Here is a 15,341-nt window from a genome sequence, read left to right as displayed (position 1 = left end):
TAAAAATGCAAACGATACAAAAACATAGAGAAGTAGACGACGGTGTGGAGTGTGGTTAAAAACACATCCTTTGCTGCCTCCACGTGGCGTATTGTGTTACTACAACTCAGCAATAACCAACAACACCTAATGATAATAACATAACATAACAGATGTATATATGTACTTTATTCTCACCCTGCTTTCTCATTTATCATTCAGTTCATTTCAAGCATCCAAAGTAATTTACGTGTGCGGTAAGAATGAACCTGGAAGCAACGGTTAAGGTTAGCGGCGTTTCATATGAGAACTGTGTTGTAATGCTAGCTAGTTATACTACTGAGTACACGTAAACTACTACTCATATAAAAGCGCATAGAATCAACGCTGCCTTTTCAGTCTTTGGCATGTTTGAGTTAGCTAAAGGAGCTCGCTTAAAACTTACAACATGTCTTTGCAGCTAACGTCACTCATATCCTGTTAGCTGTCTTTAAAAAGCTATAAACATAAATTACAGTTTAATGTCATCGTTTCAGCTGTGTCGTTGTAATGTAGCTGAACGTAAATAGACAAATACACCTAAAATTTTAAGCAGAGAGTCTCTTCACTTTCTTCAAAAGTCGACGACCCACACTGGCGATACCATCCGGTCCCATGGTGTAATGGTTAGCACTCTGGACTTTGAATCCAGCGATCCGAGTTCAAATCTCGGTGGGACCTCGTCCTTTTCTACTACAGTACAATAAAATACGGTTTTCTTTCAGAAAATCGACATGTACTAAGAAAACAGCGAATAACCTTAAAGCAGATGTATGCCCATGTTTAAGATATTTTACAAAATAATGTATTATACACCTAAATACTTGGGGAAGATTGTCCTATCGTATCAACCAAGTGATTTGTTATTTGATGATCTAATGGTAAATGGCCTGTATTTGTATAGCGCTTTTCTAGTCCCTAAGGACCCCAAAGTGCTTTACACATCCAGTCATCCACCCATTCACACACACATTCACACACTGGTGATGGCAAGCTACATTGTAGCCACAGCCACCCTGGGGCCATTGACAGAGGTCAATGGTCAATGGAATGGAAATCTAAATGAATAATTCTAAATGAATTATCAATTCATTAACAAATGCCTTTAATGAAAAACGAATTTACAGAAAAAACTCTAAACATTAAACTCTCAATAAAACCTAAATCTATTTAAAATTGCAACTTGCTTTCCCTATTAGCTGCTGGATTAACTATTCAATTAACTTTAGCATTTCAGTGACTATTTTGGTCCTCGGAAATGATCAAACAATGAATTGGTGTATTAAAGGTGAAATATTAATGTGTACACAAATTTACTAATACATATTTTACTGCACAATTCATTAATAAATCAGGAAACGTTTCATTTTGATGCTGGTCATCCTAGCAAACCGCTTATTTCCCAACATATAATCTCAATTAGCTGTTAAAGTTAATAGTACTTATTTTAATTACTTTATATAGTGTTGGTTTACACTAAATAAGATATATTAAATAAAATAAATAATAAACAAACCAAAAAAGAAATAAAGTAGCACACAGATTGCCATATTAAATATACGCCAAATAATAAAGTAACTAGCAAAAGTTAAAATAGTTTAATGGGAAAATAGTTGAGCATAAGTATGTAAAATAACAGCAGAAACACTTGTGTAAATTACAAATATTCCCAAAATAACCCAAAGTATAGAATAGTAACAGACACAGCTGGATTATAGTCACACAAATTTATTTCCACACATAAATGGCAGTGTTAAAAATATAAATACAGTATTATGTTTGTCTGTGTAGGTTCTCAGTCATCCACGTCATGGCGATCTAAGCAGCTGTGAAAGAAACACGACTGGAGTTCTTTAGGGTTCTTGAAGACAGATGGCTTGAAAGAGGAGTGAAAGACGCTATCTATGTCCACTGTGAACGACCATCCTTGAGTCGCTTTTCTTTCCAAGCTCCTTAGAGTAATATGTTTGAAGTGAAAATTTGTTTTGGCACTTTATTGGAATGTTTCTCAAATTGCTTTGCAAATGCATCCATGACAGTTGTTTCTCTGCTGAGCAGGCACTTCCCAAGTGGGTGGGATTAAGTGAAATAGCTCTTTCTCATGCTTAGTTAATTTCCTGTTACCTCACTATATTCACACTGGAGCCTTTGTTTTTCTATTATGATGTGTGTGTATGCATGCTGTAATAACAGCTAAATACATTTGCTAACAGCTCACCTTTAACAATAAGACTTGTTCAGTTTTCTAGTGGACTGTAGCCAGGATACATACAGTGCACTACTATTAAATTGTATTTCTGTAAAGTCACTGTAAATGCATAACTGTGCAAAGGGAGGGGGAAAGCATTGTGTAACAATAATAAGCACTCTTTGAAATAATAAAACAGCAACACTATGGAAAAACTATAACAAAAAAGGCACACACATCTGTTACGCACAAACTCTTCTCCTGTCTACAGAAGTTAGACAAAAGCTCATCTTCGTTTCATCTGAAACCTCAGGGTATTAAAGCTTTACATCAGATCAGTATAACCTGTTCCATTACAATAAAAGTAATATAATTATAAAAGAAACATTAATGGCAGACATTAAATAAGTGCTTTTTTTTCATACATTGTTCACGAGAAAGTAGTGGGGAATTTGTGAAGAAACAAATCGTCTGATACCAACAATTGGTGGTTTAAAGTTCAACATTCCTTTTCCCCCCCTTTAAACACATGAAACATGAATAGATTTTCCTTATATTTTTGTTGTGTGTAGCTATTTATTTACTTTTATATGCTCTACCCAGCTGGTTGTTGTGTTTGCTTCATTCCAAACAGGTGTGTTACCAACAGGGAAGTTGCAGAGTGCCCCCTGGTGGACAAAATATTCATCATCAACATTCATGACATAGTTGAAGGGTAGCTCTCCATCTTGTTTTCTTTTACAAATTTGAATTATCAACTATATTTAATGTCTTCAGTACCAACAGATTGGCTGAGATTGGCTGATAGTATTGGTCTGCCGATAAATTGGTCAGGGTCTAGTGCACACACTATTTATGGAACTTCTCTGAGCCTTTCCTGTACTTAAACCTCAGCCTCAGAGTTTTGAGCCAACCAAGTTGAGCCGTTCTAGTTCTAATCTCATTGTAGAGAAACTGAAACCGGAGCTCAGCAAGAGACAATGAGAAAAGACGAGCAAAAGAAATATTTTTTTGCATATGTAAATATAGTTTGGATAATATGTAAATAAAGTTTTGAAAAATAAAATACCACTTCTGTATTTTAGCTCTTTTGCTGACTGTCCAAAAACCCCCAACATTCTGGCTGCTCAGTTACAGATTGAAGTTAAGGGATAAAACTCCAAACTATAACTAGTCACGACAAGTCTAGTTAAACCACAACAACACACAATATTGTTTAGTCTTTACCTTACATTCTCTTGAACTGAACTAACTGAATTACATTGTGTAAGAAACAGCTAGCATAGCAGTTGCTAGCTTCACATTTTGCTAAATTTTAACTTGGTTCAGCTTTTCACCTCAGTGGGTTTGCTTGTGTCATTTACTTAGGTGATGAAGTACCATAACGCCACTTCAATTTACCAAAATTGGTATTTTTCGACAAAATGCTAAAGAATACGTAGGGTTTAAGTTTCAGATTATCCAGCTGCAGCTATTGGGCCAGCTAGCTTAAACTTTGGATATAATTTTTAGATTTACATGTCTAGTTAGCTGCCTTTCTGTATCATTTGGTTTTGAAAAAAAAAGTAACATCTTTTTTTTTTTTCATTGTTACAGTAAAAGCCAACTCAAACTAAATATTACAGCATTTTGCCTTTTTTGCATTTTGTATAGGGCAGATTAGTTCTATAACAGTGTATTTTCCAAACTCTCTGGGCACAGCACTCCCTCTGGTAATAAATTCCAGCTCTATTATAGGATTCACTGTGATGTGAAATTTAATATGTGAAACAACTTAAATGAGGATGCTGGCTTTCAAGACAACATGAGGTGTTTTTATCTTTCTTAAATAAAAGTTTGTAAAAAAAAAAATCACATCTCTGGGCTACGACATTCACTTGGTCACTCTGATATACAGTTAAGCATTCGGCAGCTCTATGGGGCAACTAATGACACAAACACTCACCTGAAAATATGCATTAACTGTTTAGAAAAGAGCAATGTTTTAATACACAGTTATCAGAGGTTTAAATAAGGCTTCAGATAAAATATCTGGATTGATTGCAGTTGCTGGAACTCTCAATATGAGGTCCCGCAAGGTGTCCATGAAAGTGAAAGAGGAAATCATTCCCAAAAAATAAACCTATCAGACAGATAGCAAAAGCTTTTCAAGTGGCCAAATCAACAATCTACTACATTTAGTAGAAAATGTAGTGCTGACCATTAACAGCTCTAAAAGATCTGGAAGCCCACAAAAGGCAACTTAAAGAAGATGATTGCAAATTCTTTCCTTGTTTAGCAAGACCCTTTGAATTTAGCTAACCCAAGAACGCTCTCAGGGAGGTAGCTGTATAATTTTAAAGTCTACAATCAAGCTAGTCACCTCATCTCAGTCTAATAAAGCATGCTTTTCAGTTACTAAATACAAAACTAGCGGCAGGGAAACAAGCAGCAACTGAATGTGGCTGCGGTTAAGACCTGGCAGAGCATCTCAAAGGAAATGCACCATTGATGATATCCATAGTTTTTAGACTCCAAAAGGATTTTCATCCAAATCTTTAAAAACTGTTCAATTAAAATTAAAATTTAAAGTAATTGGTTTATCCAATTACTCAAAGAAAATAGGGGACAATGTAATAAAATGGCTAGAATTCCTAAACAGCTAATGCAATACTTTTATTAATCGCATATTGATTGTTTGATTTGCTGTAGATCGTGTTTGGTGGTGTAGAGATGTGTCATTGTCCAAAAATCTATTTTCCTAACTGCATCTAAGATACAGTGTCAGGATTGTCATCTTTCTCTATTCTGATGAAAACTACAAAAAACAAACAACAACTGAAACTTGACTTGACTGCAGCAACATAACAAAACGTTACAATACGATTACTGGATATTACTGGATATGATGAACGACGATGATGAACGCTTGTTTTTTTCATCAGTTCCTAAAAGTCCAAAAACGTAAGCGTAGAAATGTGCCTGTGTGAGCTACACATTACATGCTTTTAAATCGCTCTCCAGACATTATGTACATACATACAAAACCTAACATTTATTGTGAAAACTCTCCGTCAGTCCCTGTTTTTTTCAGTGTGTGTGTTGTGTGTGTGTGTATATGGCACTAAAACCGTCACCTCTGTGTTTTATCCAATCAGATTTGAGTGGTCTCCAGAATGTTGCTTATCTCCCCGTTGGTGCATGCATTGCTCTTCTTCCTGCTGGCGTTTTGCGGCACCACGGAGATCGAGTCCTTTTTTTCCGAAGGTGCATTGGCAGACGGCTCTACGTTCATGGTGATGCGGCTGGTTTCGGTGATGGAAGAGTTGGTGTGGTAGTTAAAGTGGTTGTTGGTGAGAGGTGTTTCACCCCAGCCGGTTTTGCCCCAGGCAGATTTACACTGAAACCACTTCCTCCGCACTGCTGTTTGAGCCTGCACATCAACAGTGAATAAATGTCATCTTATCTATGCTCTTTTGCCAATTCTAAGTCAACATTTTGGAAATTCGGACAGAATTTATATCGAATGAGTAAAAAAAAATCTGCATTATTTGTGTCATGACTGAAGTCTTAGTCAGTTTAGCACTTTGAAAATTTCTTAGACATACCTCAGCATTGCAGAAACAGAAAATAGATGCCACCAGGAGTCCCTGAAAAGTAACAGCCAGACAGATTCAATAGCAGTAAAAAAACATTTCTTAGTGAGAGCACTATACATGGTAAATTTGGAATGGGTTAATATTAATACACAGTGCTTATTTATGCAGTTTTAGGAGCAAAAAGTGCTCTTTGTCACTGCATGTTGCAAATTATCGAAAGCACTCTTTTGGTTTGATCACAGAGTTTAATGTATCTCAAGTGTGCCATTGTTTTGAGTGTACCTGGAAGTGAGTGAAGATGTTAAGAAAGAACTCATAGACAGCGTGGCTAATGCGTCCATCCGGCGCCCAAGGTATGAGGATATACTGGATTCCCAGCAGAGGGATGAGGATGAGCGTGGCTCTAACTGCTTTCATGTAGGTCGTGGACTCAGCACAGTGTGTCTCTTTCAGTTTGGTTATCAGAACCCGGACGATATTCAGGAGAAAGAAAAAGTTCACCTGGATAGATGGATGGAGGGGGATAGAGAAAAATATATGTGGTTAAAACAAATATGGATGAAAAGAATGAGACATAATCTTTATTATGAGGCTTTAAAAAAAATCTTTTATACGGAAAATACAACAAGTGGCCTGATGGTGGCACTGGAGTCCCAGTAATTAAGGAGACTGAAGTTTAATACATGACTACTTACTGTCTACATTGTGTGCCTTTTACAGTTTAATACAATCATTTTGGCACTCGTTTCAGAACCTGGATGTCATGTTGGGTACTACGTGCTAATGTGTAACATGTTTTCAGGCCAAATCTGCTCTACAGTAATACTTTTTCTCTTGTAATTATTCCAGTGGAATTGACACTAAACCAGGCAGAGACACACTCTTAACTGATGAACAATAGTTGGCCGTGATTGGCTTCTTCTGCATCAGAAGACAACTTCAACAATGTGGAATCTGTAAGTATCCCAACCACTGCACATATGCTGAAAAGGTACCCAATTTCCCTAAAACAGCTCTACTATGTGCTTTTCGAGAGAAATGCAGACATAGAGAAGCAACAGACCATTAAGTATGTTCAGTTTATGGCTCTGGATGCAAGTAAAAACACTCTTAAGTTCATTTTTGTGGCTCAGGCAGGCTTCCAACAAGCCAAGACAAAGAGCGAGGTCAGAATTTCACTGGTCAGTGGAACACCATCACAGTATCTTGACAACGTGAGGCCAACATCACATGTCTGCTGCTATATTAGAAGATGGTGTGGTGGGATGCAGATCTTGTGTTGGCTCATACAATGCAGAGCTCCTTGTAGCATTCTTTATGAGCTAAATCTGGTCTTTGGGACTGCTGGGGAATTCTGTGATACTGTGTGGGACAATGTTAATTTGCATGATGCTTTCAGCTGGAGCCATGGTTTCAGGATCATCCACAGCTCACCATCATAGACTTGCCCATGCACTCTCCTTTCCTCTGTGTGACTGAGGATTTTTCCCCACATGGAAGTAGAAAATATGTGACAGGCATCTGCATCAACAAGTGATCATCCTCCAGACATGCAACATAACAGCAGACAAGTGTCGGGCCTGGACTCGCCAAAGGTTCTTTCCAATATGTTCCAATATGTATATTATTTTTAGCAAATTGCTTTCATTTAAAGGGAACCACGCTGTTATTTACAGTGTATTTTATCTATCTAGTCGGCTATTTTTCTTCACTTATCTGGGTCCCAGTTGTGGGGGCAGCAGACTAATTGGAGACTAAGTTTTTTCCCAAGCCAAACGAGAGATGTAATCTCTCCAGCATGTCCTGGGTCTGCCCCAGAGGCCTCCTGTTGAGTGGAACATGCCTAGAGCAACTCATCTAGGAGGTGCATAGCAGAGGCTCTCCTCGTCTTACAGTGGATTTCATTAGTAAATTTAACATTTGTTCATTGACTCCACTGCATCTGTTGTATTCTCTCTACTGGTTCTTTTACAGCAACGACATATGTGTACTGCATGTACTCTAATATTCAATGATTTTCTAAACAACTAAACAGTGAAACTGTACCAGTTTTCCTTAAAAACATATGAACGCAAATGCAGTGTTTTGAATGAGAATTTTGTTTTTAGCGTTTTGAAAAATGACATCCAGGTTCTGAAACTAGTGCCAAAGCTATGATTTTATTAGCATTTTATCATTTTACTGTAATTATGCTGGCAATATTTATCATGGCACTTAAAGGCTGACACAGCGTATTTGATCTCTCTGTTAATAAATGAATGTGTATCTGGTATATTGTCTATTTCATGTATCAGAGTGTGCAGCAGTGTAATGAACTGTCACTCAATATTTAAAATTTGGGTAAAAGATATTTAAAATGCACTGTTATCAACTCACAATGAGTGCAACATGAATGGGGGCGTGTATGATGTAGAGCAGCTGAGTGTGTGTGCTAATCCAGCACCTGAAACAAACACAAAGAGGAAATCATTGTTCATCGTTTGTGCCACACTCAATGAACACTGCAATTTGATGAGATAATTCTATATTTTATAATTCTTCTTAACAAAAGACTGTACTATGAGGCTAGAGTAAAGACCTGCAAAAGCACTTTATTCTTTGAGTCCATACCGGAGGCCGAACAAAGGATCACAGTGTTTTTTTTAATATTCTTATATAGTCTCTTATGTTTTATTGTATAAAAATATTTTACTGAAAAAGCAGTTAAATTGACAGATATTCTAAAAAAAAAAAAACTCCCCAAATTTTAAAAACTTCTGAACAAAGTTCAGATGGGAGAAATTTCATAATGGAAGCTCTGATTCAAACCAAATTAGATGTGACAGATGTGGGCAGAGGGTTCTTCTACGTATCTGAAAAAAAGAATATAAATATCATGATGGACTGATTGAATAGAGTGCTACATATATAAAAATATAAAGATCAGTAAACACCAAACATTTTTGGGGGGAGAAGGTCTGACTGTGATGAATCCAGCAATATAAACCATGTGACTGTATCAGGTGAACTTAATATTCTACATTAAAAAAGCACGTAGCAAGTAAAATAAAGGTGTGGAAGGGGTGCAGCTATCAAATTATCCAAAAACTATAACTGACAAATTAAAAATATAATACCACAATATATTTTACTCAACTAATGTCAAAGGTGTTCATCTGCTTATAATAATGATGATGGCAAAACATCTTTTACGAAGCTGCTGTAGACGTAGTCGCTATATAAACTATCCCTGTAAGCCACAATCTTTATCAGTGTTTTCGCAGGCTGTAAAGATTGTGGCTTATGGGAATGGGTCACATTGCAGCTTGTACATGTGGATTACAGTGAATCAAATTACTCTCAGCGAGTCAGGCTTTGTCAGTCATTAGCTTATATCCATTATATACTGACCTTAGTTTGTTGAACATTTTTCAGTCAAATATTTCTATACAAGAATCCACTTCATATTTTAGAGACTATAGAAAAGATGAAAAACTCTCTTGTGCTTTGCTCTACTTCCAGTACGGATATCTCTACACGTCTTACTACATTTCTCATCTTAGTCTGAGCTTCTGATTTACAGAGATGACAATGGCAAAACAGTAAATGTGCTGCATCTTACGGGTCGTTGTGGAAAAGCCCACGAGCCACAGCGTATGTGACAGCAGGAACGATGGGAAAACCTTTGGACAGAGAGAGAGAAAATCAGAAATGAATACTAGTCTGACACCCAGGATCTCTGCAGAGGCTGCTGCAGCCGCAGCAGTACATCTTAGTGTATTAGTGAATGAGGATGTATATGTATGTATAATACATGCTCACGTGTTTGGATACAGTGCCGTGAAAAAGTATTTACCCTCTTCCTGATTTCTTAGTTTTGTTTTGTTCTTTTTTTATATATATATATTTGTCATGCATATCATGTTTCAGATCATCAAGCAAATTTTAATAGTGGACAAAGATAACCAGAGTAAATAATTAAGAGGAAATAATAATAATAATCCCCTTAACAATAATATTAAGGGGGAAAAAAGCTATCCCAACCTACCTGGCCCTTTGTGGCCAGAGCCAGGTCTGCAAATTTGCTGCTAACATGATGCAAATTCCTACATAACTAGACTAAGGAACTCCAAGAAGAATTGGAAAAGGCACAAATGTGTGTGATCCTCCTGACTCACCCCACCCCAGGATGTAGTACCAGAAGAGCTGCTGTTCCCCAACAAAGACGGCCACTATGATGAGTGTGTGGAGGTAGATGCCTTCACACAGCATCCAGAAGTAGGTGGAAGTAGAGGTATACTGAGTCAGTACAGCCAGGATCTTACAGTTCACCTGATAGAGGGGATATCGTAAGTCCTTATATACTGAATATGTTATAAGCAGATTTTTTTATAAATATGTAATTAAACACAAACAGAGGACCACGGGTGAAAACTGAGAAAGGCACTAGACTATGGATTATAAGGCCTTTTTGAAAACAGAGAAAACTCATGAGTGTAATGAGATGAAGACTAGTTGGTGGCTCACAGAGTTGCTGGTGTCTGTGCCCTGGTTATTGACTATGCTGAATGTGAGCCATATCATAGTAACAATTGAGTTTAAGATGAAGGAAAGAAACATGTTCTTATGAAGGGAGATTCTCTGGCAGCTAAGGCTCCTGAAAGAGAGCAGAGAGAGCAAAGGAACAGCATTAATGGACTACCGTATTAGTTACGGGTGCTTCAGAGTGAACTAATACTTTTCTCAGGAGATTAATATTCCCATTCAAGCAATCACCATTATTTTCTATGATAATTTAATCATATGATTATGAAGAGGGAAAAAACAAGAAGCAGTCAATTAACCCAGACAGAAGAAACCTCCCATGACTCACTTGAAGTAGGAGAAGATGGTCAGACTGATGACTAAGGACACAATGGAAAGACTATGACCCACCATGGCCATGTAGTAGACACTGATGGCAAGCTGCAGGGAACAAATTGCTCAGCTATGATGAATGTAAATAGATTTAAGAGTGATTTTCTTTTAAAATTAAGATGTTAGCCAGCACAGAATACAATCTTTGCATCTTCTCTTCACAGTATGTGAAAGCAGCACACAGCAATGCAAATAAAACAACTGTAAACTCTCTTCTGAGAGAGAAAGTATTTGCTGAATGGCCATCAATTAAGATGCACTAAACAGTAATCACTGCTGGAGAAATGGCATGGGAATTTTAAATTGATTAAAGACAATATACAAAAAGTCTGACAGGCTTTAGAGATTTGTTTCTGACAGGAATATTCTTCAAACAACTGGCCTGTTCAGTCTAGACATGAGGTTGATTAGACTAAAAGCAGATTTGAGCAAGGTGAAAATTTCTATCAGAACTCTACTTAGACATATTTTGGAGGGTTAGATGAGTTTGCAAAGTTTTATGGCTTTCTAATAGTTAAATTGGCATCTCCAAATCAGATCAAATGAGATAAGATAAAATTGCAAGTTGAAAGTTGAAAGTGCGAACAAATTCTAACTCCAGTCAGAAAATTTCACAAAAAACATTCATTTATTCAGAAAAATAGCTCCCGAAACAGTGGCATACAGAACCAGATTACAGTAAAGGTCAATGCTCCAATTTGGTCAATTCAGCCAAAACCAAACCAAATTAAACAAATGCAGTAAATGATGAAAATAGCTCCATTTTACCTTGAGTTTGTGGTTAGTGTGTGCAGAACACATGGTGTAGTTAGACCAGATTCTCTTGCTCTCTGGGTGATGGAACCACTGGCCATCAGGATTACAGACTTTGGTAACCCTCTCTGTTGAATGAACAGATTTTACATGTTGTCATAGTTGGCAATGATAGGCCCATTATACATGAAATACAGCACGTGGACGATTTGTAGTACATGCAGTTAGATCTGTTCTTTGCTGCACAAAGGGACAATTTTTGCAGTTTTGCCCCTGTAAACCACCACAGTGGATTTTAAATAAAACCATCAAATTGTCCTTGAAGTGAAGGCTTTTAGCTTTAATTAAAAGGGTTTAACAAAATTATTACAGTTTAACAAATGCAACAACTTTTAAACACAGTCCCCCATTTTTGAAGTCTCTAAATTAGTTAGACAAACTAACTTAATTTTTAAATATCAGGACTGTTTTTAATGCTTACATGAAGTCAATGACTGCCTTAAGACTTTAACCCATGGACATCTTTAACCCTGGAGAACCCATGGGCTCGGATCTGACCCCATTGGTTCTCCAGGGTTAAATGCTGTTTTTTCACCCTTGAAATGATCTGCCATGTGTTTACTGTAGCTTATTTAAGTTGCTGTTTGTTTGTGGAACTTTCTGCATTTAACTAGCGAAAAGGTTGTTTTTGCAATATGCTTTGGGTCATTTTCGTCTTACCCAACAGTTTTGCAGCATTTGGCTGAATCTGAGCAGAGAGTATAGCCCTGTTCACTTCAGTATTCATCCTGCTATTTCAACTAAAAGTCAAAACACCATTCATCACTAGTGATCTAGTTCCACTAGCAGCCGTACGGGCACATGCCATAACAAAGTCTCCACTATGTTGGACAGATGATTCCGCTTTGTCTTCCTTTTCTAGTAAATTACCCTTAGTTTCATCAGATTTTTCTGGAAAGTCAAATCTGGTTTTCAGGTTCATTAGTGTAACCAGTGGTTTGCACCTTGTTGTAAACCACCTGTACTTCATTCATGAAGGTGTCTCTTGATTGCAGACTTTTGACAATGACATGCCTACCCCCTTGAAAGTGTTCTTGACTTGGCTAAATGTTTCAGAGTTGGTTTTCTGAACCATCGACAGAATTCTGTCAACATCCTCTCTAGTTGTCTTCTGATCAGTGCAAAAAATTTTTTAACACTGCACAAGATTGTTGATTTGGCTACTCCTTTAGTTTTCCGATCACACTAATAGATTTATTTTGGTTTTGATCCTAATGACGGGCTTCTTCACTTGCACTGATAACTTTTTGAGCCTTACATTGACTAAAATGACTAAAAAAGCTATAAAACACAAATTCATTACTTTGAATGAAATTCAGACATTACGTGTCCTTTATTTCTCACGAAATAGCAAGGGAATGGACACCTGTCCAAGAAACTTCTTGTCAGTCCAATGAAAATGAAAATTGGTGACTATGTATCGACTATGTATAGAAATGCCTCTAATTCCTAAACAAATAATACAACATTTTTGTTAAACCCGTTTGATTGTGATTTAGAGATCAATCACATCTTCATTACTTGATTTAAAATTAACTATGGTGGTGTAAATTCAAAACTATAACTATCTTTGTTCAATCTATTATTCACTTACTGTATCAGTACAAATAAAAAAGAAGAATACAAAGAGACCATGTGTGTCCATTACGGCCTTACCAGTAGGGTCAAAGTCCATAAAATATGCTGGACACATCTGCATGACAGTTCCTGGAGCTGAATCATCCCAACATAGCCAGCCATCCCATGTACGGTTACAGTAAGGGCCTAAAGAGGGCAGAGGAGAAATGTCATTGAGATTTGCATGTCTGTGCAGTGGTAATTTAGGGTAAGATAACCATAAAACACACACACACACACACACACACACACACAGACAGAGAGAGAGAGAGAGAGAGAGAGAGAGAGAGAGAGAGAGAGAGAGAGAGCAGCTGGATAGTGTAGTGGTAACACTATAAGCCTTTTGGAAGTTCTAACCAAGTGGTGGCTAAGATGAATAGGCACATAGACAGGGGTGCACATAAGTGGTCCGCAGGTGCGCATTCGCTGTCAAAATAAAAGACGTGCACCAGATAAGAAGTTGCAACGCGTGTTTGCGTAGATAAAAGGCACTGTTTTTGTCCGCTAGAGTGAGATTTTCACGGCATATTCTGCACCACATCTCTGTGCGTTCATCATTTGAAGCCAGCTCACCTCCTGCAACCACTTTTCAATACGTGCTTCTTTTGCGGTTCGGACTCCTTATGACATTTCTTTGGAGGTGGAGGAACACCAAAGTAATTGCTTAAAGGAGCTCATCTGGTGCGCATCTTTTATTTTGACAGCGAATCCGCACCTGCGGACCACTTTTGTGCACCCCTGCAAATAGCTCAATACAGCGGCACACAGAAAGGAATTGGCAGTAATACCAGAGGGGTAAAACACCAGCCACTTGTAGACAGAGCAGTTCCTCAAGACTGCAAGACCAGACTGACCAACATGTCCACTGCCTGGATTGACTACAAGAAAGCATATTACTCAATGCCCCACGCATGGATCCTAGAATACCTAACACTATACAAGATCAACAGGACCTTAGGAGACTTTAAAGTTTGTAATATTTGCAGATGACACAAATATATTTTGTTCAGGTGTGGAATTTCCACAGGTTTTGGAGATGATCATACAGGAATTAACGATATTAAAGAAGTGATTTGATATAAATGAATTATCATTGAATCTAGATAAAAACTAATTTATGTTGTTTGGAAACCAAAATAAAAATATCAAAGTAGAAATATGTGTTGACAATGTATATTTAGAAAGAGTAAATGTAATAAAATTTCTTGGTGTGATCATTGACCACAAGGTCTGTTGGAAACCACACATTACTTATGTTCGAGGGAAATTGGCACGGAGCATTGCCGTCCTGGGGAAAGCAAATAATATATAAAGTAAGAAATAAATTGCTTCCAAAAGAAATCTGTAAATTGTTTATAGAAAGACAAGGTGGGTGTAACTTAAGTAAGTAAGTAAAACTTTATTTATATAGCACCTTTCAAGATAAAAATCACAAAGTGCTTCACAGAAGCTAAAGAGGTAGGGAAATAGAATTTGAAAATACAAAGCGCTAGAACAACTTTGAAAAGTATGTCTATCTCTATAGCAGGAGTTAAATTATGGAACAGTCTAACAGAAGAAATGAAAGAAAGTAACAACATAAACTAGTTTAAAATGAAATATAAAAAACAATTTTTTAACAAATATAAGAATGAAGAAAACAGGGTTAACCCAGTGCGGAAATGTTGTTCGTAATAGTGTTTTAGTTTGTTTGTCTCATAATTTGTCAATCTGCAAACGTTACCACTCAGTCCTTATTTATATGAAAGTAACTATACTGTGGTGGGGCTTGTTTATTTGTTTTGTTTATTTGTTTGTTTTGTTTTGTCTTTGCTTTACTTTTACTTCATATGTTGTTTGTTTAATTTAAGGCTAAAAGAAAATTAAATTAAAGGCAAAATTTGAGGGGGTAGGGAATAATAAGTGTAGACTTCTGCCTACTCCTTTTCAAACAAAAGAATGGAATGATATTTTGTAATGAATGTGAAGGCGCATGTTTGAAATAAAAATGAACTGAACTGAACTGAACTTCATTACAAACTCAATGGGGACATGGCAAACAACTCTAGAAGCCAACTTCAACTGCATAAGCCTTAAACCCCTTGGTGAGCAATGGCTATGGATACCGACTATGGAGTGGAGCAATTGACAGCCACCTCCTCTACATGGATGACATCGAGCTATATGCCAAGAGTGAATGAGACATCGATTCACCAATCCGCACCACTAGGATCTACAGCAGTGACATCGGA

At 37.1% G+C, this 15,341-nt stretch overlaps 1 protein-coding gene and 1 non-coding gene across 2 annotated transcripts in view; one reads left to right on the top strand and one right to left on the bottom strand.

Annotated features, from left to right (window-relative positions):
• The first annotated feature begins 627 nt into the window (after positions 1–627).
• trnaq-uug (transfer RNA glutamine (anticodon UUG)) lies at positions 628–699 on the top strand. The gene has a single exon. It is a non-coding gene; the product is annotated as a tRNA-Gln (tRNA).
• A 902-nt stretch (positions 700–1,601) lies between these two features.
• The window catches only part of calcrl2 (calcitonin receptor-like 2), a 40,029-nt gene continuing 26,289 nt past the window's right edge, over positions 1,602–15,341 (bottom strand). Inside the window, exons 4-13 of the mRNA XM_004574948.4 lie at positions 13,150–13,257; positions 11,449–11,561; positions 10,637–10,728; positions 10,291–10,420; positions 9,942–10,095; positions 9,386–9,446; positions 8,161–8,227; positions 6,067–6,285; positions 5,794–5,835; positions 1,602–5,618 (exon numbers count right to left, since the gene is read on the bottom strand). Of these exons, the coding sequence (XP_004575005.1) occupies positions 5,340–5,618; positions 5,794–5,835; positions 6,067–6,285; positions 8,161–8,227; positions 9,386–9,446; positions 9,942–10,095; positions 10,291–10,420; positions 10,637–10,728; positions 11,449–11,561; positions 13,150–13,257 (1,265 nt within the window). The 3' untranslated portion in view covers positions 1,602–5,339. The remainder of the gene's footprint in view (positions 5,619–5,793; positions 5,836–6,066; positions 6,286–8,160; positions 8,228–9,385; positions 9,447–9,941; positions 10,096–10,290; positions 10,421–10,636; positions 10,729–11,448; positions 11,562–13,149; positions 13,258–15,341) is intronic.

This window comes from Maylandia zebra, linkage group LG20, assembly GCF_041146795.1.
Source record: "Maylandia zebra isolate NMK-2024a linkage group LG20, Mzebra_GT3a, whole genome shotgun sequence".
NCBI lineage: Eukaryota > Metazoa > Chordata > Actinopteri > Cichliformes > Cichlidae > Maylandia > Maylandia zebra.
The sequence above is the reverse complement of the archived record's forward strand: the minus strand, read 5'-3'. Positions and strand labels throughout refer to the sequence as shown.